Source organism: Sitophilus oryzae, unplaced genomic scaffold, assembly GCF_002938485.1.
Source record: "Sitophilus oryzae breed Bouriz unplaced genomic scaffold, Soryzae_2.0 scaffold_1058_pilon_pilon, whole genome shotgun sequence".
NCBI lineage: Eukaryota > Metazoa > Arthropoda > Insecta > Coleoptera > Curculionidae > Sitophilus > Sitophilus oryzae.
In genome coordinates this window covers 1,696,971-1,716,567 of record NW_022145680.1, presented here as the reverse complement: position 1 = coordinate 1,716,567, position 19,597 = coordinate 1,696,971, and the positions used below count along the sequence as shown (strand labels likewise).

General features: G+C 32.9%; 1 protein-coding gene across 1 annotated transcript in view; it reads right to left on the bottom strand.

The window, feature by feature from the left end:
* LOC115875825 (histone-lysine N-methyltransferase 2D-like) overlaps positions 1-19,597 on the bottom strand; it is a 141,200-nt gene that overhangs the window by 96,314 nt on the left and 25,289 nt on the right. The window contains exons 12-18 of the mRNA XM_030891351.1: positions 15,146-15,439; positions 13,767-14,014; positions 13,458-13,710; positions 9,649-9,791; positions 9,364-9,593; positions 4,001-4,234; positions 497-608 (exon numbers count right to left, since the gene is read on the bottom strand). Coding sequence (XP_030747211.1) covers positions 497-608; positions 4,001-4,234; positions 9,364-9,593; positions 9,649-9,791; positions 13,458-13,710; positions 13,767-14,014; positions 15,146-15,439 — 1,514 coding nt within the window. The remainder of the gene's footprint in view (positions 1-496; positions 609-4,000; positions 4,235-9,363; positions 9,594-9,648; positions 9,792-13,457; positions 13,711-13,766; positions 14,015-15,145; positions 15,440-19,597) is intronic.

Below are 19,597 nucleotides of genomic sequence, written 5' to 3'. Positions count from 1 at the left end.
AATGGAAAACTTAAGCCTGTCATGCCTCAGTAATTATTAGGACGTAACACAAAAATGTGTAGTGCTCCTATAAATATTACAAAATATACAGCAAAAGGCTATTTAAAGAAATCGCCAATAAGATAAATACAATATAAGAACAATACTATCTTAGTTTTCAAAAAATTGCGATTTCTAACTAGTTCTGCGCACTTAACTTTGAGAGATTAATTTTAAATAAATGTTTTTGTAACAAATTAACTTATTCATAATATTTATGGAGTTATACAGCGTTAGTGACAACCCCAGACCTGAAACAAGCTCAATCAGAGCATGCTCTTTTCGACAGAACGATCGATAAAAAATATAAAATAAAAATTATTTGCATTAGTGACCATTTAGACAAAAATATAACAATTTATTTCTATTAAACTAAATTCGCGTTATAAAATGTTATAAAATAAACATATTTCCCCAAAACTATAACTAAAACGTAGGATAATAATAAAACGTTTACCTGTTGCTGTTTTTTCATTCTCAACTGGCTTCGATTGTCTCTGGCTTGCTGAAGATAAGGCGCCTTTTGTTCTTGACTTAGAGTACGCCATTTTTTAATTAATTGTTTATATCTGTTAAAATAAAAGTTAAAAAGCTTTTTGAGAATAAATAGTGTAAATGTCATAATCCATGAAAATATTAGTAGGATTTACTGAATAAAAAGACCAAGGAATGATAATATTAAAAAAATTGGCGAGCCTACGAAATGCTTCTAATATGGTCAATTTTAATTCCGACCTATCATTGGCATTGAAGTTTGTGACAATTTTATTCAGTTGATTTTTCAACTGCTGTAAAATTCAGTCACCAACGTAAAGCTAATATTAAGCTATAAATTTTACATATTTATAAAATAAAATATAAAACAGCTTATTTAAAAAAATAACTTTTTAAAAATAAGTTTTATTTTTTCAGATATTTTTAGAACCTTTATTTCGATTTGATTGAAATTTTAGGTGTCAAGTACTTTAACATTTGGCTTTCACAAAAATCCAGAAAAAGTACAGGAATAACGGTTCTTATAGTATCTGATAAAATGTGTTTATTTTTTTTAAGTCTGATACCCTCTAGCGGACAAACGAAGCACTTTTGTATAGAGGTAAATTGTGTTCAAATGAACTTATTTTGATATGAAAAATACGTAATAGTTCTATGTCCACCAAAGTGGTGGGGGAAGGTTAAACTTGCTTTTATTAAAATAAGAATAACTCTGGTTTGGGTTATGCGATTTAAACATACTAGGGCTCGTTTAAAAGAGCGTTTCTTCCTTAATGATCACCAGTATAAATTTTGTTTCTACAATTTTTTTCGTGGTAGCTAGAGGGCGCTGTTTGACATCATTACATATATTGCGCTTTTGCGTAAAAAAATTAAATAGGAGGCTATATTTCTCTTTGCACAGTTAAATAGAGCACAAAATTTCTAAAATATCAGCGCAAACCGCAACTTTCTATCTTCTCTCTAAGCGGAGATATTAAGAGAACAAATCATATTAGGCTGCCGCTAGGATTATATGGTCTAAAAATTATAGTAGTAGGCTAGGAAACAAAAAGAGATAAATTGGTTAAGTCAAAATATCAAAACATATATTATAATTTCATTTTAATACTATTTAATTATTATTTATCCATGTTCGTTCTTGATTTGGCCCCATAAATTAAAACCTAGGCATATTGAATCCGATGACCTAGCTGGCCATGGAAATATGCCGCTCCAGCGTCTCTATCTACTAAAGTAAGTGGTATCCACGAAGCCCCACACATTCACAGCAAAAGAAGCGGCACCACTGCCTCAACTACGCCAATTGCATTCATGATGATGAAATTGCAACAAATACAATTTCATCATGATCCCCTAACAAAATTGGCAATTCATTTCTTAGAAATTATGGATAGTTCATTTCATTCTGATAATTAAAAAAGTCTAATCATTCGCCATCCTAGAATTCAAGCATAAACATTTACCGACCAACGGTCTTGGTGCTAAACTACGTGCATCGAGGGTAGTTTTGGACCAGTAGTGCATATTGTTAAGATTCGCACCTTCGTTCGGTGCTATATAAAAAGTGACCTAAAGGACATAAACTTTATAATATCATAATAAATAACACAAACAACAGGTAAAACACGAAAACTAGTGAAATTAAGGACGAACTTGGATTAATAACTAAATGACGTTACATGAAATAAACCCCTAGTTTTCGACCATACGAAATTCGGCCGTTTTCTGTTAAAAGCAATTATTGATTGTCCAACTTTCGGACATTTTAATCTGAGAACTACTTACGTATAATTAACCAAGAAATTCGTAAAAATTATATGGATGGATGATAATGTTACATAAACACGTTTAAATAATTATAACGTCATTTTTTTAAGAAAACGCCCGAAATTCGGATGCATGAAGACTGAACTTAAACGTTTTGATATTTTGATGTAACCAATTTGCCTCTTTTTGTTTCCAAGGCTACTACTATAATTTTTAAACCATATAATCCTAAGCGGCAGCCTAATATGATTTGTTCTCTTAATATCTCCGCTTAGAGAGAAGATAGAAAATTGCGGTTTGCGTTGATATTTTGGAAATTTTGTGCTCTATTTAACTGTGTAAAGAGAAATATAGCCTCCTATTTAATTTTTTTACGCAAAAGCGCAATATATGTTATGATGTCAAACAGCGCCCTCAAGCTACCACGAAAAAAATTGTGGAAACAAAATTTATAATGGAGATCTTTAAGGAAGAAAAGCTCTTTTAAACGAGCCCTAGTATGTTTAAATCGCGTAACCTAAATCAGAGTTATCCCTATTTTAATAAAAGCAAGTTTAACCTTCCCCCACCACTTTATTTTATGAGATAGAGCAAAATACTCTATATCAAAAAAATTACAAATTTCTCGATGATTACAACAGTAATATTGAAAATACCTGTTCACCTGCACATTTTTGAGAAAAACCGTTTTCTGGTTGGCTATTAGAAAAACGCCCCCTAGCTGGCATTTTTCGAACTTGAAAATAATTTCCAGCGATTTCTCTCGGTCGATTTATTTGTTAGAATTTTTTTCCCAAAGTTATACGATATATATACGATAAATAGTTTCTGAGATACAGCCGGCGTCCATTCTTAGTTGGCCACCCGGTACATTCGAGGTTGCATATCGGGACGTTGAACAATTGGCAAATTTTTCTTGCGACAAAGAAACAACTAACACCCACTAGTACCTAAGGATGCAACCCATCCCGCGTTAGATATTAACATTGCTACAGTTTGAATCTAGTAGTATTCTTCCGTGCAAATTACCTGTAAAGCGATATAATTTCTATAAAGCCAATTATTATTGAATTATGTATTTTTATATGAGATATACGATTATTCTCTTGAGAGGTGCAGAATACAAAATAACTTAAGTTTTATATTTAAACTGTGCAACAACTTGATAGAATGTACTTAATTGTTAAACAAAGTAAACTTTGCGGTCCCGATTGCTAATCCTCGACAGTGTAAACGTTATCGGCCATTGGCGACATCAAATTTGCAGCAGAAAGCGCCCATATACCGTTCTTGCTTCCTATGGAACAACTTAGCAAATTATAACAATATTAGTATTAGTATAGACCTAGTTAATATTGTCTTGTAATTGGATTTTTTAATCTGTTAGACAATAAAGCATATTATTATTATATTGGGACACCCTGTATACATACATAACATACCTAGTCTTGTTTTTTATCTGAAAAAATCAAAAAGTATAATAAGGGTGAGTCACTTTTCAAAAAACACCCGGTATACATTACAAAACATATACCTTAACCTACAGTCATTTTTGGATCCCGTCTGACAATTCTGCATTTTTATTTTTGATTTTATTGGAATCAGCACAAAGCATCAAGACTGAATCACTCGGTACTCATTCCTTAGTGTTTTTATTACATTCTTAGTCACATATTTTATTCAAACAAATGCGTACCTGTCAGACCACGCAGGATATTCAGTCTTCCATTCGGGATGATTCATGTTGGCGTAGAGTACCGCTGATATGGTGGCTCCACTACCTAAAGCTTCGTCGGCTTTCATTTTCTCCGACGACCGTTGATTATACGTGGACGCTACTCCAACACTGGTACTGTCAATTTCAACACCCTCGCTCATGCTCACCCAAGGACTAGGCGGTTCGGAAAAGGCTGGACTAAATTGTGGACTACTGCAAACGTAAAAAATGTCAGTCAATATGAGCTTTGCGTATTTCAACCAATTTTTAAAATTCTGAGAGAAGCGCTCGGTACAGCAAACGTCGCGTCGTCCAGGTTACGGTTCATACCGAAGAATTTTGGTTTTTTACTAGTACATTTATTGAAATTATAAAATTCTCAGGTACGATGTTTCTGTACTCAAGTTCGTGTTTCTATTTCAATTAATACAAATTAAGTGAAAAAAAATTTGAACTGGGCAAAAATTGCGACAATGTCGAATGAGTTCGACAAAACAACTGAGTAAACAGTATACAGGGTGGCGCCTCTCACACGCCGCCAAGGCTCAAATGAGAACGACAGTTTGTATCTAAATAAAATTTTGTGAGCATATGTAGGTTAATTTAGAGCATTTTTTTAAATATAGAGAGTTCTGAAGGGTGTCCACAAAAAAAGTTACACATCAAAGTTGTGTTTTTTGTAATGGAACACCCTATATATTAATTGATTTTCGGTTTTAGGAGAAAAATAAAGGTGAGTTTAATTTGATAAATGTATATGTCTAAAATGTAAGGTTTTTGACATATTTGTTATTTTCTAAAAATAAAGAACAAATTTTAAATTTCAATAAAAGCTACCTAAATTGGAATTTACCCGGGACAGCCTAGTATGTAGTTAAAATAACTATTGTATTTTAAATTAAGTTAAAACTTGACCCAAAAAGTTATACAGGGTAAGAAAAAGTTAATATTGAACATTGGTTACATTTAAAAGCAAGTTACTCTTTTATTTTAAATGGAACACCCAGTATTATGGGTGTATTATATTATTCCGATATTCAATCTGAAATTCGTGTCTCTTCAAAATACTATTAAGGTTGCCTACCTCTTAGACAAAGATTTTCCTAGATATTTTAATTTTTGTGATTTTGCGTCAGTAGATCTTTATTATTTGAAAAAATCTAGGGTGGCTGTGTGATATACCTTTCGTTAAAAAAAATCGTTAAATTATTATTTGATAAAATCTAGGCGGCCCTGAGATACCTTTTGTAAATTTCACAAAAATTAAAGGATGTAGAATACAATATTGAACGGTAATAAAAAGGTACACGTTTAAAACATATTTTAATTGTTACAGAATTAAAACTAAATATAAATGTATAATTATCTGACAAAAACTAGCTAGGAATTCAATTACTCAAAACACTTCCTTTCCTGTTCACTGCATAAAACTGCATGCTTTTCAAAAGATATTTTCATGTTAAGACGTATTATGTGGAGTTCTACTGCGAAAAACAGCTAAAATAATTTCTCCCATGCTGTCGATAATACTTGGTCGGTTGGTTAATAAATTATATAAAAATGCATTTAGCCACTCCGAACGAATATCAATTTACTTAGGAAATCTAAACAAAACTTAAAATTAACTTCTCACTGAGCACATCTGCATCTTTGGCTATACAGAGCGTCCCAGAAATAAGTGCAAGTATTTTAAGGGGTTGTAGATCTCGATAAAAGAAACATATTTTCTTTTAATCGTTTTTCAAAAAGTCCAAAATAACGGAGTTATTTTACTTTAAAAATATCAGAAAAATTGCTATAATTTTGAGAACCACTGGAATCTTTTTTGGATTTTCTTTCTTGTAAATTTAATCTACTACCTATGTTTATCAAGAAATTATTATTTTTTAAATAAAAACTAAAAAAATTTCCAAAAAAATTTCCCAAAATTCCGAATTTTCAAAAAAAAATTGTCTTTCTGGGCTTGAACTATACAACCAGTTAAAATACTTACACTTATTTCTGGCACACCCTGTATAACAGCGATCGATAAAAGGGTATTAAGCGGGGTTTCCACATGCAAGGATTACTGGCGCCAGATTTATTGTCTGTGGAAACCTGTAAAATCGACTGGCGAAAGTTTAGTGGCGCCACTAATTTATGTGCCAGTAAAGTTCAACGCTCCTGTACTTTTTGGCGCCAGGTTTGTGTGTGAACAATACAGCAAACATCTCCAGTCGGTAAAAATGTCGTTTGTTTCAAAAAAGTGGTCTACTGAATTAATAATAAAATTTTTGGAAGCCTATGATCAACAGCCTTGCTTATGGAACAATAAAATAAGTGATTATAAGGACCGAAATAAAAGGGATGAAGCACAGAATATCTAGCTACGCAACAGAAGCCTCGTTACATGTATAAAATTGTAGGTCTCAAAAGGAGACAGGCTTTAAAAGCCTGTCTCCAAATCAGATATTTTGATGCGGTAGTTTCACTACTACATAACAGAGGGCGATAAATTTAAAAGAAAACAGTTTTCTGCAAACGAAATTCAAAAGAATTTTAAGCAGTGTTGCCATTGTGTAATTTATATTGTAATATTTCCTGATAAAGCTTAGCTTCAAATTTGCTACATCATTTAAACATATTAAAATAGATTAGAGCTCTTTTTTCAAACATTTAAGTATTTAACTCGCCATGTTAGTTGGAGTTAAATCTTACGAGCTGAATTAAAATCACTTCCTGACGTTTGATTCTAAATGAATCCTGAATTTTGATTGTAATTCGGCGACAATATAATAAGTATTGTTCTACTATTACGACACCACTTCCTGACGTTCGATTGTGTTCATACCGTATGATCGGGAAAAAACGGCGTTAGAGATGGCTATGAAATGAAAATCGCTGTCATTTTATGTGTAAATTTATATGGGAAATGTCATCGATCGTCTTTTCCCAGCCAACTGGACGCCGTTTTTTTCGGTATCGTACGGTATTTGATATATACTTGCGTATTTTTCATGACATTGCACTATTATGGTAGCATGAAGCATATCAAGTGATACCGTAATATAGTATCATATTACGATACATGGCGTTCGATTGGGCTTAAACTTGGTATATTACGTATCTTCAGTGACATTGTAATATTATGGTACCATGAAGCATATCAAGAGGTACCATAATAGTACATAGAGGTACCATATACAATAGAGGTACCATATACGATACCATTTCCTGGCGTGCGATTGGACTTATACTTGGTATAGTAAGTATCTTCGGTGACGTTGTAATATGATGGTACTATGATGCATATAAAGTGGTACCTTAATATAGTATCATATTACGATACCACTTCCTGACGTTCGATTGGGCTCATATTTGATTATACTTGCGTATTTTTGATGACATTACAATATTATGGTACCATGAAGCATATCAAGAGGTACCATAATAGTACCATATACGATACATTTCCTGGCCTTCGATTGGGCTTAACTTGGTATAGTAAGTATCTTCGGTGACATTGTAATATGATGGTACTATGATGCATCTACTATGATGCATATATAAAGTGGTACCTTAATATAGTGCCATATTACGATACCACTTCCTGACGTTCGATTGGGCTCGTATTTGAATATACTTGCGTATTTTTGATGACATTGCAATATTATGGTACCATGAAGCATGTCAAGGGGTACCATAATGTAGTACCATATTACGATACCATTTCCTGGCGTTCGATTGGGCCCAAATTTGATATACTTGTGTTTCTTTATAAAGATTTGTTTAATTAATAATTTTAATTTATTTTATGAATTTTAATTTATTGTACAATGTCGTGACAGAAACTTTGATGCCGAACTAATATATTATTAATTGTACCTGTGTCACTTTTTAAAATCTACCTAGGTCTATATAAATAACGTGGCAAACAGAAAAAAATTGTTATTATAGTATTTTTTTAGTCAATTAACATTTTTTGTACTGCATTTTAATAAATCATTTCCATTATTATTAAACGTATATTTCATTACTAACGTTTCAGCATTAATAAAGATCACTATCAATCGCTCTGTATATTATTAATTTTAAAGGTAGTTGAAGTTATTTTCTTAGTTAACATAATAAAGTAGTGTATATTGTATATTAAAAATGTATTTTGAGAGCATATGTTTTCTAATAATATACTTAAAATTAAAACTATTTTAAAAGCCAAACGAATAATTAATATAAGTGTATGACAAGAAACGAAGAATAGAAAGGAATTATTATACACCAGAAAAAGAATGGGAGGCCAATTAAAGTCTGTTTGAATCTGGCAACTGTGCATTTTTAGCCGAGCTTCAAGGCCGTCGACGTGCCGTCGATCTACGTCGATCCAAAACCGAAAGTTGAAAATTTCCAATTATATTCTGATTATGATATTGTCGCGCCATCTAGTATTTTATTTGTGCAATTTTAGCTCTTTCATTTCGAGTATTTTTCTGTTGCGTAGCTAGATATTCTGTGGATGAAGCCTTAAGAAGAATTGCTGGAGTCATGTCTGATTCTCTCAGCAACTTTGATGTAAATTCCGGAAAGGCCAAAATTCGAAGTATTATGAATGCTTACACCCTAGAGCATAACAAGGTGTCAAAATCTCATAAAACTGACCGTAATGACATGCCAGTTTTAAATTTACTATAGACCTGTGGAAACGGGTAATGGCGCCACAATCTGGCGAACACTGGTGCCAGTAATCCTTGCATTTGGAAACCCCGCTTTATAATTAATACATTTTTCAAAATAAAAAACGCAAAAAAACAAGCGTCATTACACATTGGAAATAAGATTGTATCCATAACAATGTATAATTTGTATTTTCTACACCGTATAAAATTGTGATTTTTTGGAAATACGTGCAACTTTTAAAGCGCAAAGAAGGGCCAAGAGAAAGACAAACCCACTGAACATTTCATAAGTGCAATAAAGAAGGTTTGAAAATGGCATGTCGTGATATTCGAGACATCGTTTTAATGCTAATTGTATGGCGTTTATGCATCCATGTAAGTATATATGATCTAGGATCTGAAGATATCAGAAGATTTATAGTTTATCTGAAGTCAGTTGGAATAGATTGGGACTCTTAATTTCGGCACTGTCTCAGAGTCTCAGGACTTCCAAATGACTTGAATTGAATCTTTCCAAATTACACTTACTAACACTTTTCAAGTAATATAAAAAAATGCATGTACTCTCTATTTAAGCTCGTAGTATTTGTATAACTCGGTTGTTTACGGGGTTATCCGATGGTGGAAGTACTGGCGGCGAATGCATCAAGCCTATAACATATTTCAGTGATACAAAAAAGTTTTACTTACTTGCTATACTCAGAGTGATATGGAGATGGAGGAAAACTGGCGTGTTGTACACCCGGTAAAGCGGTTGGACGCACAGCGCCAGACGTAATTTGCGGCATTTGCGGAATCGAAACGGGCGAAGGCTGCGACATGCTTCCGGCGAACATCGCCTGCGTACTTGATTGTATAGGAGGAAATATGTTAGTTTCTTGGGACAGTTGCGATTCTTGCGACTCGTCAGTTAAAACGCCCTAAAATTTCAAAACATATAACAAGGAATTCCAATTAATAAAAACATTTAGGTACCTTGAAAATGTCTTCAACGTCTTTGCTGTTAATGTTTTGTATGGACTCCAAGCTAAAGTGAGGTCCTAAAATATCACTAAGTTCATCTTTGGCATCTTTGGAGCTTTCCGTGCTTCCCAGGGTTTGTGACAATTCTCCCTCATCTAGAAAAAATATATATTTTTATTTAATATTATTTGTTGAAGATATTAAAAAATTAATTTTATTGAAGACCCTTTGCTACAAAAACTTAATGATAAATACGTTAAGTTTCTTCTTTGTATTCAAAATTTTATCTAGAATGTAAAAATAAAAAATACCTTACAATCGAAAAAAACGGCGTCAAAGACGGCTGAAGAATGACAATCGATAATTTTAGCGATGTCAATCCCGTAGTCGTCGTTTACTAAAAACTGACATAAAACGTGTCAAAAATTAACACAAATTATAGAAAGATTAAAGCTTGATTTCCATGCATCCGTTGTCCGACGATACGTTGATACGATATTAATTTTATTGGTAGAATTTAAAGACTTTGATTGGTTAGAAAATAACGCAGTTTTTAAATTTATTGCATTTTCATGCCTCCGTTTATCGGATATACGTTGGTGTCATTTTATATTTTCGTTTCCATAACGATTTTGCTATTTTACTTATATTTTTATAAAGGTTAGATTAAATTTGTCAAAAAAGTGTCAAAACGTCCGTTATCGTATGAACGGATCCATTGATGGGCTGAAGTAAAATATTTACGGATGAAAAGTGGCGCGAAAACGCTATGACTAATCAGAGCACCGTCGGACCAACGTATCAACGTATAACGGATGCATGAAAATCAAGCTTAAAAAAGGATAGAATCGTTGATTGAAGAAATAAGAAGATGCGCAACCTTATGGGCAATTTCGTGGCACAAAACGTGACCGAGATGGCGTTACCGTCAGCTTGTCCGAGATTTAGTTTAGCTCTGCACTGCTGCGCGCTGATTTTCATTTACAACGCAGCGGATAAAGAACACTGTGCCGTAGTTCTGCTTTCAGCCGACAGAGCGGTTGCCGGAGTAGTGTTTCCAGAACCACGGATTAATTCGTAGATTTACGGATTTTGGGTACAATACGTTAATAATACGGATTTTCTATCGTTAAATAATTTAATATAATATTATATGACTAAACAAAGAACGGCATCAGAGTTGGCTGTGAAATGAAGATCGCTGTTATTTCACATGTAAAATATTATGGTAAATGTCAATAACCATCATCTCCAAGCCAACTAATCGACTTTTTTCGATCATACGAAATATTCAGTACCTATAAAATAATTTTAATCTTTGTTGTTTATTCTACATGGTGGAGGCAGATGCCGAATTCGGCCTATGTCCGAAATAATTAGACATATGGCGATTATAATTAAATATACCTACCTATATCCACAAAGTTACGCGGAAGAGTTTTCATTGCATTGGTTTCAACTTCTATGCGGAGGGTGTTAATCTTTTGTTGTTAAATTATACCAAAAAAAGATTAACCCCCTCCGCAAAGAAGTTATATAAAGACTATTTATAACCACGAAGTTGCACGCATCTGGCAAGTTTAGTATGGACAAATCGCCATACATATCTAATTATTTCGAACATAGGCCCAATTCGGCATCTGCCTCCAACATATACACAAATAAATTTTCAATATATAAACGCAGATTTTTCATCCAAAGATATTTTCGTCAAACGTATTACAGATATTACACATTTTAATAATTTAATACCAATCCAAACCAAACACTGTCATCTTCAGTTCCACACCGTCTTCGATATGCCTTCGCTGGACGAATTAGAGAAAATAAGTTTTATGCCTTGGCCGCAGAACGATTGCTGGCTCCACTGTACAACAGTGAGATGTAAGGGGAAGTCAAATCAGCTTTGTCACGAATTCGTCCATTAGGTTGTATATCTTTCCAATTCTTTCAATCAATGATAGAACGTTTCCAGACCCACAAATCTATTTCCAAAATGCTTTTTTTCTCGAATTTTATACTACACCATTTAAAAATCATATTTATTATAATTTTTGTCCAAGTACTTTTAGTGATTCTAATGAAATTTTCAGGGTAAATGTTACTATATAAGTGCTACATATTTTAATTATAAAAAAGTGTCGAGAAATTCATCAGGGACGTGCATATGGGTAATCACTGGAATATTTTTCAAAAAAAAACATGTGGGCCACTGACTTTTAATATCCAAATTGTGGAAGCCGTTTAATGCCAATTAAAAGTTGTATCTTGATATTTTGTCGATTTCGATCTCCTTGATGAGATAAACGCAATTTTACTAATCACAATTACTAAATGATGTATTTTACCTAATTTATTATTAAATATTATTACTATTAGTTAATAGTAATAATAAGATTGAACTAATGTCCAATCTACAGCAATTTCAAATAAAAAAATAATGGTATTTAGAATAATTACAAAAAAAACTTTTAAAACAAAAAAAAATTTAAACAGTTTTAACATCCAGTAGCTCTAAAACTATGCATTTCCATACCCATATTTATAGGATTTTTTTTCATATTTTTTGATGGGGAATCAATGAGTACTTTAAAACTTTCGCAAGTGAATGTTATTAAAAAAAATTAAAGATTGCTATTAATGCGGATTCCCACTACTCGTATATTTGGCAAGTACGCAAATATTTGCGTACTTGGCCAGTAAAACCAAACTTTCGAATTTAAACAAGTACGACGCTCCCACTACTCCTTTATTTGGCAAATACGCCAATAGTTGTGTACTTGGCAAGTACAACAGTTACAAAACCTCTCGGCCTTCTCTCGAGTCTCGATCAGTGTTTATTCTGTTTCGAGCATAGATAATCGCGTTGTCGCTGCAGCGGCGTTTGTGGTATTGAGTGGCTGCTATAAAAGAATTAAAGCTTCTCAAGCTAATATTTTATTTTTGATGCGAAGCCAGGCGTCATTAATCAAGTTTCTGTTTTTATGTTGTGGATGCCTAGGTTGCCATATGACTGGCTCATTTTCATACAGATCCAGAAATACAAAAACAACTTCTTGCGACAACAATTTCGAAAAAAACTCGCACCACGCACACGCGACGGAAGTCGAAAATGCAAAAATTAATTGTGGTCAAGCTGGCAAGTAGTGGGAGCGCATCGACAAGTATGCACTTGTCAAATTCGCAAATAATTGAAATCCCTTGGACTTGCTGTATTTTCACCGACAACGGGCGGGACTTCGCCAACGGCGAATAATTGTACAAGTAATGGCCGAGTGAACTACTTCCAATACATCCCAAATATAGGCAAGTGACAAATATTTGCCAAATACACGAGTAGTGGGAATCCGGCTTTAGACTTGGATCAAGGCAAATTCATAAAATTGCGTTTATCTCATCAAGGAGGTCGAAATCGACAAAATATCAAGAGACGACTTTTAATCGGCATTAAACTGCTTACACTATTTCGCTAACATGAGAAAAAAGTCAGTTTCGTACATGCTTTTTTAGAAAAAATATTCCAGTGCTAACCCATATACACGTCCCTGGTGAATATTATGTTGACATTTTTTTTAGCTTTAAAATATGTCATAATTATAGTAACTTTTGCTCTCAAAATTCATTCGAGACGCTAAAAATACTTGGAAGAAAATTATAATAAATCAAAACATTAAAATTTTGACACCCTGTAGCTATAAAACAAAGCAGAATCGGACCTATGTCGATATGAAAAATAAATTTTTATTTTTAAGTAAATAATCTCCCCACGAGAGATGGCACATGTTTTTTTGAAACACCCTGTATAATTATTTGTGACTTACCTCCCAACGTTTCCAACTCCGTGTTTTTAGTTAAGTCGTCATCTTCCTCATTAATAATACTGTTCACCAGATCAGGGTCCAACAGATCGCCGGACAAAGCCAAAACATCTTTCAAATCTTCAGTATTGTCATCGTCATCATCCTTTGTAGCATTGGATTTCTCGTCCTTATCCAAATCTAACATCTCGTGACTTTTGTGACCCGATGACTCGCTGTGTTTTTCCGATTTCACGTCCACTGGCATGTACTCATCCTATAATAAAATATTATTAAAAATAATATACAGAATAACAGTGACAGATATTTTACCGTAGACAACTTCATTCCGTGAAATTTATCGTCTTTTTCGTCGTCACTACTGCCGCTGTGAATTTTTTTAGTGTCGGTAATGTCCATTAGGTCTTTACCGAAAAAGGCCTCTTGCAGGTATGGCGGGAAAGTCTCCGAAAGCTTACTTTTAATTTTTCTTCGGATTTGTTTTCTTCTCGGCTTTTCTGCATCGCCACTCGGTGGCGTTGTTATAGCTGTTGGTAGTGGGGTCATTGGCGATTCCATTCCTATAAAAATTATACTTATTATTAGAAAAAAAGTATTTAGTACTTATACTTATGAGGACGGCATGATGTTTATAATAAAAATGTTTGGATAACTAAGTTGAATCAGTCTTATAAGGTGGATTTTCATGCATCCGTGATCCTATGGCACGATCATTCGACTGCGCTCTGATTGGTCGTAGTGTTTTTGCGGCAGTTTCATCCGAAAATTTTTAACTGCCGTCCGTCAACGGGGAAAATTAAATTAAATTTGACTTTCCTCGTTGACGGGGAAATTTAACCTCTAACTGTAACTGTTAGATATAATAGTATACTGGGGATTCCCCAGTATACTATTATATCTCTTTTACAAATATTTAGCAATGATTTGTCGTCTTAATTTGCAAATTGCAGTATGTCAACACTACATACTGAAATTTGCAAATTAAGACGACAAATCATTGCTAAATATTTGTAAAAGAGAGATTTTCTCTTATTCTTGTTCTATGTTCTCAAAATTCTATTTTTTCTCGGGAATGCTTAGAACGAAAAAAATCAGATAAAAATTAAAAATGTCACTGATTCCCTTTCCAACCTATTTTCTCTACGGCAATTATAAATTCTCGACATTTACTCGTTTATTCTAGTTCATTATCGAGGAACGTTCTCCAGAAATAAATTCTCAAGCAATTTACAACACTCTAGGTATATCTAGAATAGGGTCCAAAGCTGTATTAAAGATTTGATTACAGATTGGCAAACTGTATCTGTTTGTATATAATTTTAACCAACAATAATTGATATAACTTAGTAATACTATTTTATTGCCTAAATTTTATTCACTTAGAGGTTTTTTGGTAAAAATTTTATTCATTTTTAGAGGTTTTGAGGAAATTGATCGGCCACAAATGTTTAGACATTATTTAAAAAAATTAAGGTATTGGTCCAACTAAAAATATACAAAAACATATTTTTTGCTTTATTTCCGGAATTATAATGAAACATAGTTTCACCTCAAGTGTAAAACTGACAATAATAAGTAATAACATATAAAAGTGCCCTTTTTACAAATATTAACAAACAAGAACCTAACTTGTTCAACGCGTCGGATAACAGGTTTTTCATTAACATGGAAGTATACATAAATATACTTACCACTGATTGAATTTGTTTGTCCAGGTAACATATCGATATCGTCATTATCCTGACCCGTCCGCAATCCACGCATTCTAACCAGAAAGCCGCCGATGCCCAATTTTTGCAGGTTCCTTTGCCTCTTTCTCCTGAGAACCGATATTCCGCTCTCCAATGTAAAAATAGTAAAACCCTCGGGCGGAGGCCCGTCCTCCTTCGTCCAAATCATACCTTCTTTATAAATTTCTTGCGGCTCGTCTTTCAAATCAACCAATTCCAACTTGGTATCTTCCAGAGTGTTTTCGCCTGGAAATCCTAAACAACATTAAAGTAATAATTAGATTTAACTGTAGAAACAAAAATCTGAAAAAAATAATACATTTAAAAGGTATATGTTGTGCAATATTACAGTAGAACTTCTCTCAGACATTTTTTCTTGGTTTGATGCTTTAAGAACTTTCTTTTCTTAGTTGAAGAATTAAAACTGTTTTAAGTCTGGGACTACCCTAAGAAGTGTCCTAAAAGCTAGTGATGGGATACTCGATTATAGGGGATGGCGTAAAAAATCCTAATGTGAATTGAATTAAATTAACCATTTTTATAAATTGATAACTCTTGTGAGGAAGGGTGAAGGGAAAAGAGACAGATGAAGCAGAAAAACAAACTAATTTTATTGGAAATTAAAACAAAATTGTAATTTTGACAGTTAATGTTTTTTTTAGAACATTAGAACGTTATAGCACAAGCATCACGAAGGAGAAGCAGGAAACATACAAAGGTAAATATATTTTAAAAACATATTATGTGCAGTGACTTTCTAACATAATTAATTCTTTTCAGAATCAAGGTCCGTCATATACTTTGCGGTTTAAAAATCAAAAGTTGCAGTTTCGCTGTGACCGAAAACAGTGAACGAACGCAGTGACCGAAAACAATTGAATATGTCAATCAATCCTAATTTATGTCATATACTAACATACCAAATCTCGTTGTTTTATCTGAAAAAATAAAAAAGTTATAGGGGGTGATCCACTTTTGAGACGTACCCGGTATATTTATCCGTTGCGTATCTGAGAGACAAAATTTCACGACCTACATCGACAATGCTTCGAAATAAACTAAATCAGGCGATCAAGCGAATCGCTCGCCGCTTACTACTTGCCGTTCATTACCGAAAGAATATGCGTAAGCCCTGCGCACGCAGCTTACTGCTTAGCGTTAACGAGTACTTACAACATGCGACGGACAAAAAACCGTATTTTTAAATACGAGCGATATTTCGCTGGAGTGATCACGCGGTTATTGCAATCGCTTGATACTCGAGTACTCGATTATTGAAATTAATCGGTTTTTCCCATCACTACTAAAAGCAAAACCTGAATCATCAAACCAAGAAAAAGAGTGCATCTACCAGGTACCTTGCGAGTGCGGTGAGTCATATATTGGAGAGACAAAACGTCCTCTACATGTACGACTTGACGAACATAAAAAACATACGCAAAGAGGTGAAACAATGACGTCGGGCATTGCAGATTATGGTGGTCCAAGCACCACCACATAAAATGGTTGGAAGCCCGGGTTGTCTACAAAGAACCCTATTGAAAAAAACCGCAAATTTAAAGAGGCCGTATTTATTTCTAACTATAATAAAATCTGTAGCAATCCAAGTATGGAACTTTCAACAATATGGCAACCACTCATAAAACGCTCCCACCTAACCCAACTAATTCACGGGTGAGTACTCGCCTCTAGCAGAGAAGAACAAACGTAGAGAAGCGACAAAACGAATCTCGAGTGGAAGGTAAACATGCTAACTGTCATCTCAACGTGTTTTCGGAATACGGCCAGCGTTGCCATTGTTAATGATAAGTCCTGAAATCTTACTATTTTTTTATTTGTGTAAATAATCTTTTTTTGGATTAATTAATCTATATTTTATCCTTACCTTATAATAGTACTTAAAGAAAGAAACTAACTTTAAGGACTAAATATTATTAAAACTTAAAATAGATGCAGGTTTTTAGCGTTTAATTATTTAAAACTGCCTTTTGCAAAATTAATAAATTGCCCCCTTGTGAAAAGGGGGTTTAAATTAAAAGCCTTGTTATATAAATGAATAAATGAATTAGAAAAAATATTTACTTAATTCTAATTTCGAGAATATTAGTACTGGGCCATCAATTTCACAAAAACTGTATAGTCTAATAATCAAAGAACATTTGGAACACCCATATCCTCAATTTCCAAAAGACTATGCTCTAAAACTCTCTATCGGGCTGAAAATATTCTATACTATGAAAATACACGAATAGGGACCTCAAAATAAAACAAAAAGATAAGAAAACTATTAGAAAATTAAATATTTTTTCGCATATATAATTTAATAGCGGCGCTAATTTGAGTTGTGTTATCTTTAAATGTAATATGGTTTTTTATGTAAAATATGATTTTTTAATATATAGAGTGAGTCTTAAATAAGTGCAAATATTTTCAGGGCTGGTAGACCTCGATAAATGAAGCATATTTTCTCTTTACCGTTTTTCAAACAAGTCCAGAATAACCGAGATACTTTGAAAATTAAAAAACAATTTTGGTTACATTTTTAGAACCGCTGAATCTTTTCTGAGTTTTCTTTCTTGTAAATTTAATCTACCACCTCTGTTCTCATATTATAAACATATTATGTTTTTTAATCATCTGCTGATGCACTGATGTAAAGTGTTTTAGTGTATTGTGGTGAATTAGTGTTTTATTTTGCTGTTTTAATACCCCAGTTCCTACCCTCAACTGTAATCATGTTATTTACTTTTTTTATTTATTTTATTTCTTTTATTTTAGTTTGGTTTAACGCTTGTGATAACAGCTGATAAATATTCGAATTTTTCTTAAAATTGTTTTACTTAAAAACACACTTTCAAATAATATTAATTTCGAAACGAACAATATTATCAGATACGATTTAAAATCTCTCTAAAAGGAATATGTTAGAAAATGGTTAGAACGCGGTAAATCCACAAATCGCGGAAAACCGTTAAATCTTAAAAATAGTTACTATTCAATATGATTCCTAAATATTTCTAATATACTTTTTTCCTGAACACATGTTTTTCAGTGTACAACTTTTCTTATTTCTTTTGCCTTCATTGAATTTCTCTCAGTGCAGCTATAAACATAAACTACTATAAACATGCTATCTGTCACGTACGCCAATTTGAAGGTCACAAAACTTGGTCCCCCTACTTCAATAGTGCCGACGGTTTTGTCGCTTCTCTACGTTTGTTTCTGCCTCAGTATATAAGCTCAGTAGTTTTAGGATTAAGTTTAGTTCACACTTGATAACGGTCAGTGATACTTCTAACCGAAACCACAAATTACCTATAACAGATGCGAAAGAAAGCGACTGCATCGGAAACCGCTCGGCAAACCCGACACGCCTATTGAGTGGTGTAAATACACCAGTCGTTTAGTCCGGAAACCTATGCTGTGTCGTATTCGCTTGCTGGAATGACATAGTGCGTGGTTATATGTTTCTTTTTAAAAACGCGTGTAGGATTTTTGTTGAACTTTTGAACTGTTATTTCTAAGTTTTGGTAATTTGTATATCTTATTTAAAATGGGATGCAAATGTGTTTATTTATAAGGAAAAAAAAAGATATATATAGTATAAAAAATTAATTTAACAAAATTTAATTAAAAATGTGACAAAATAGTTACCTTTCTATTGGTTCTATCGGACTTTTATCGACTATATAAATCTTTATTTGTAAACTTTAATACATCAAATATTTTCAATCTAATAAATCATTTAATGATGTTAAATACATAATGATGTAATGAACAAGAGGAAATTTCTCACATGGGTGGTCAAATTTTATAGTTTACATTATATCAAACAGCCTCTGAGAAATGTTTTCAACTCAAAATGCCTTTAATTATGTTTGACTACATCATTAAAAAGTCTTCAAATACATCAATGTGATATTTGTCTAAAATTTGCAAAAGAATCCGAATCTCTGGATAGCTCGAAATTATTTACCCATTTAAAAGCCTTTGATCATGAAAGTGGAAAAATTTGTTCATTTTATTTACAGGCTGGAAAAATTATTTATATTAAATTTTGATGAGTTTTGCACTGAAGAAAACATTCAGACGCTGTTTGATATAATGAAAACTATAGAATTTGACCACCCATGTGAGAAATTTCCTCTTATTTACATCATTAAATTATTTATTAGATTGAAAATATTTTATGCATTAAAGTTTACAAAAAATAAAGATTTATATAGTCGAAAAAAGTCCGATAGAACCAATAGAAATGTAACTATTTTGTCACATCTTTAATTAAATTTTGTTAAATAAATTAATTTTTTATACTATAAATATCTTTTTTTTTCCTAATCTCCTACGAGCTGATATAATATGACGAGCAATCTATTAAATTACTGTGAGATTATACAGAAAAGTCCACAGACT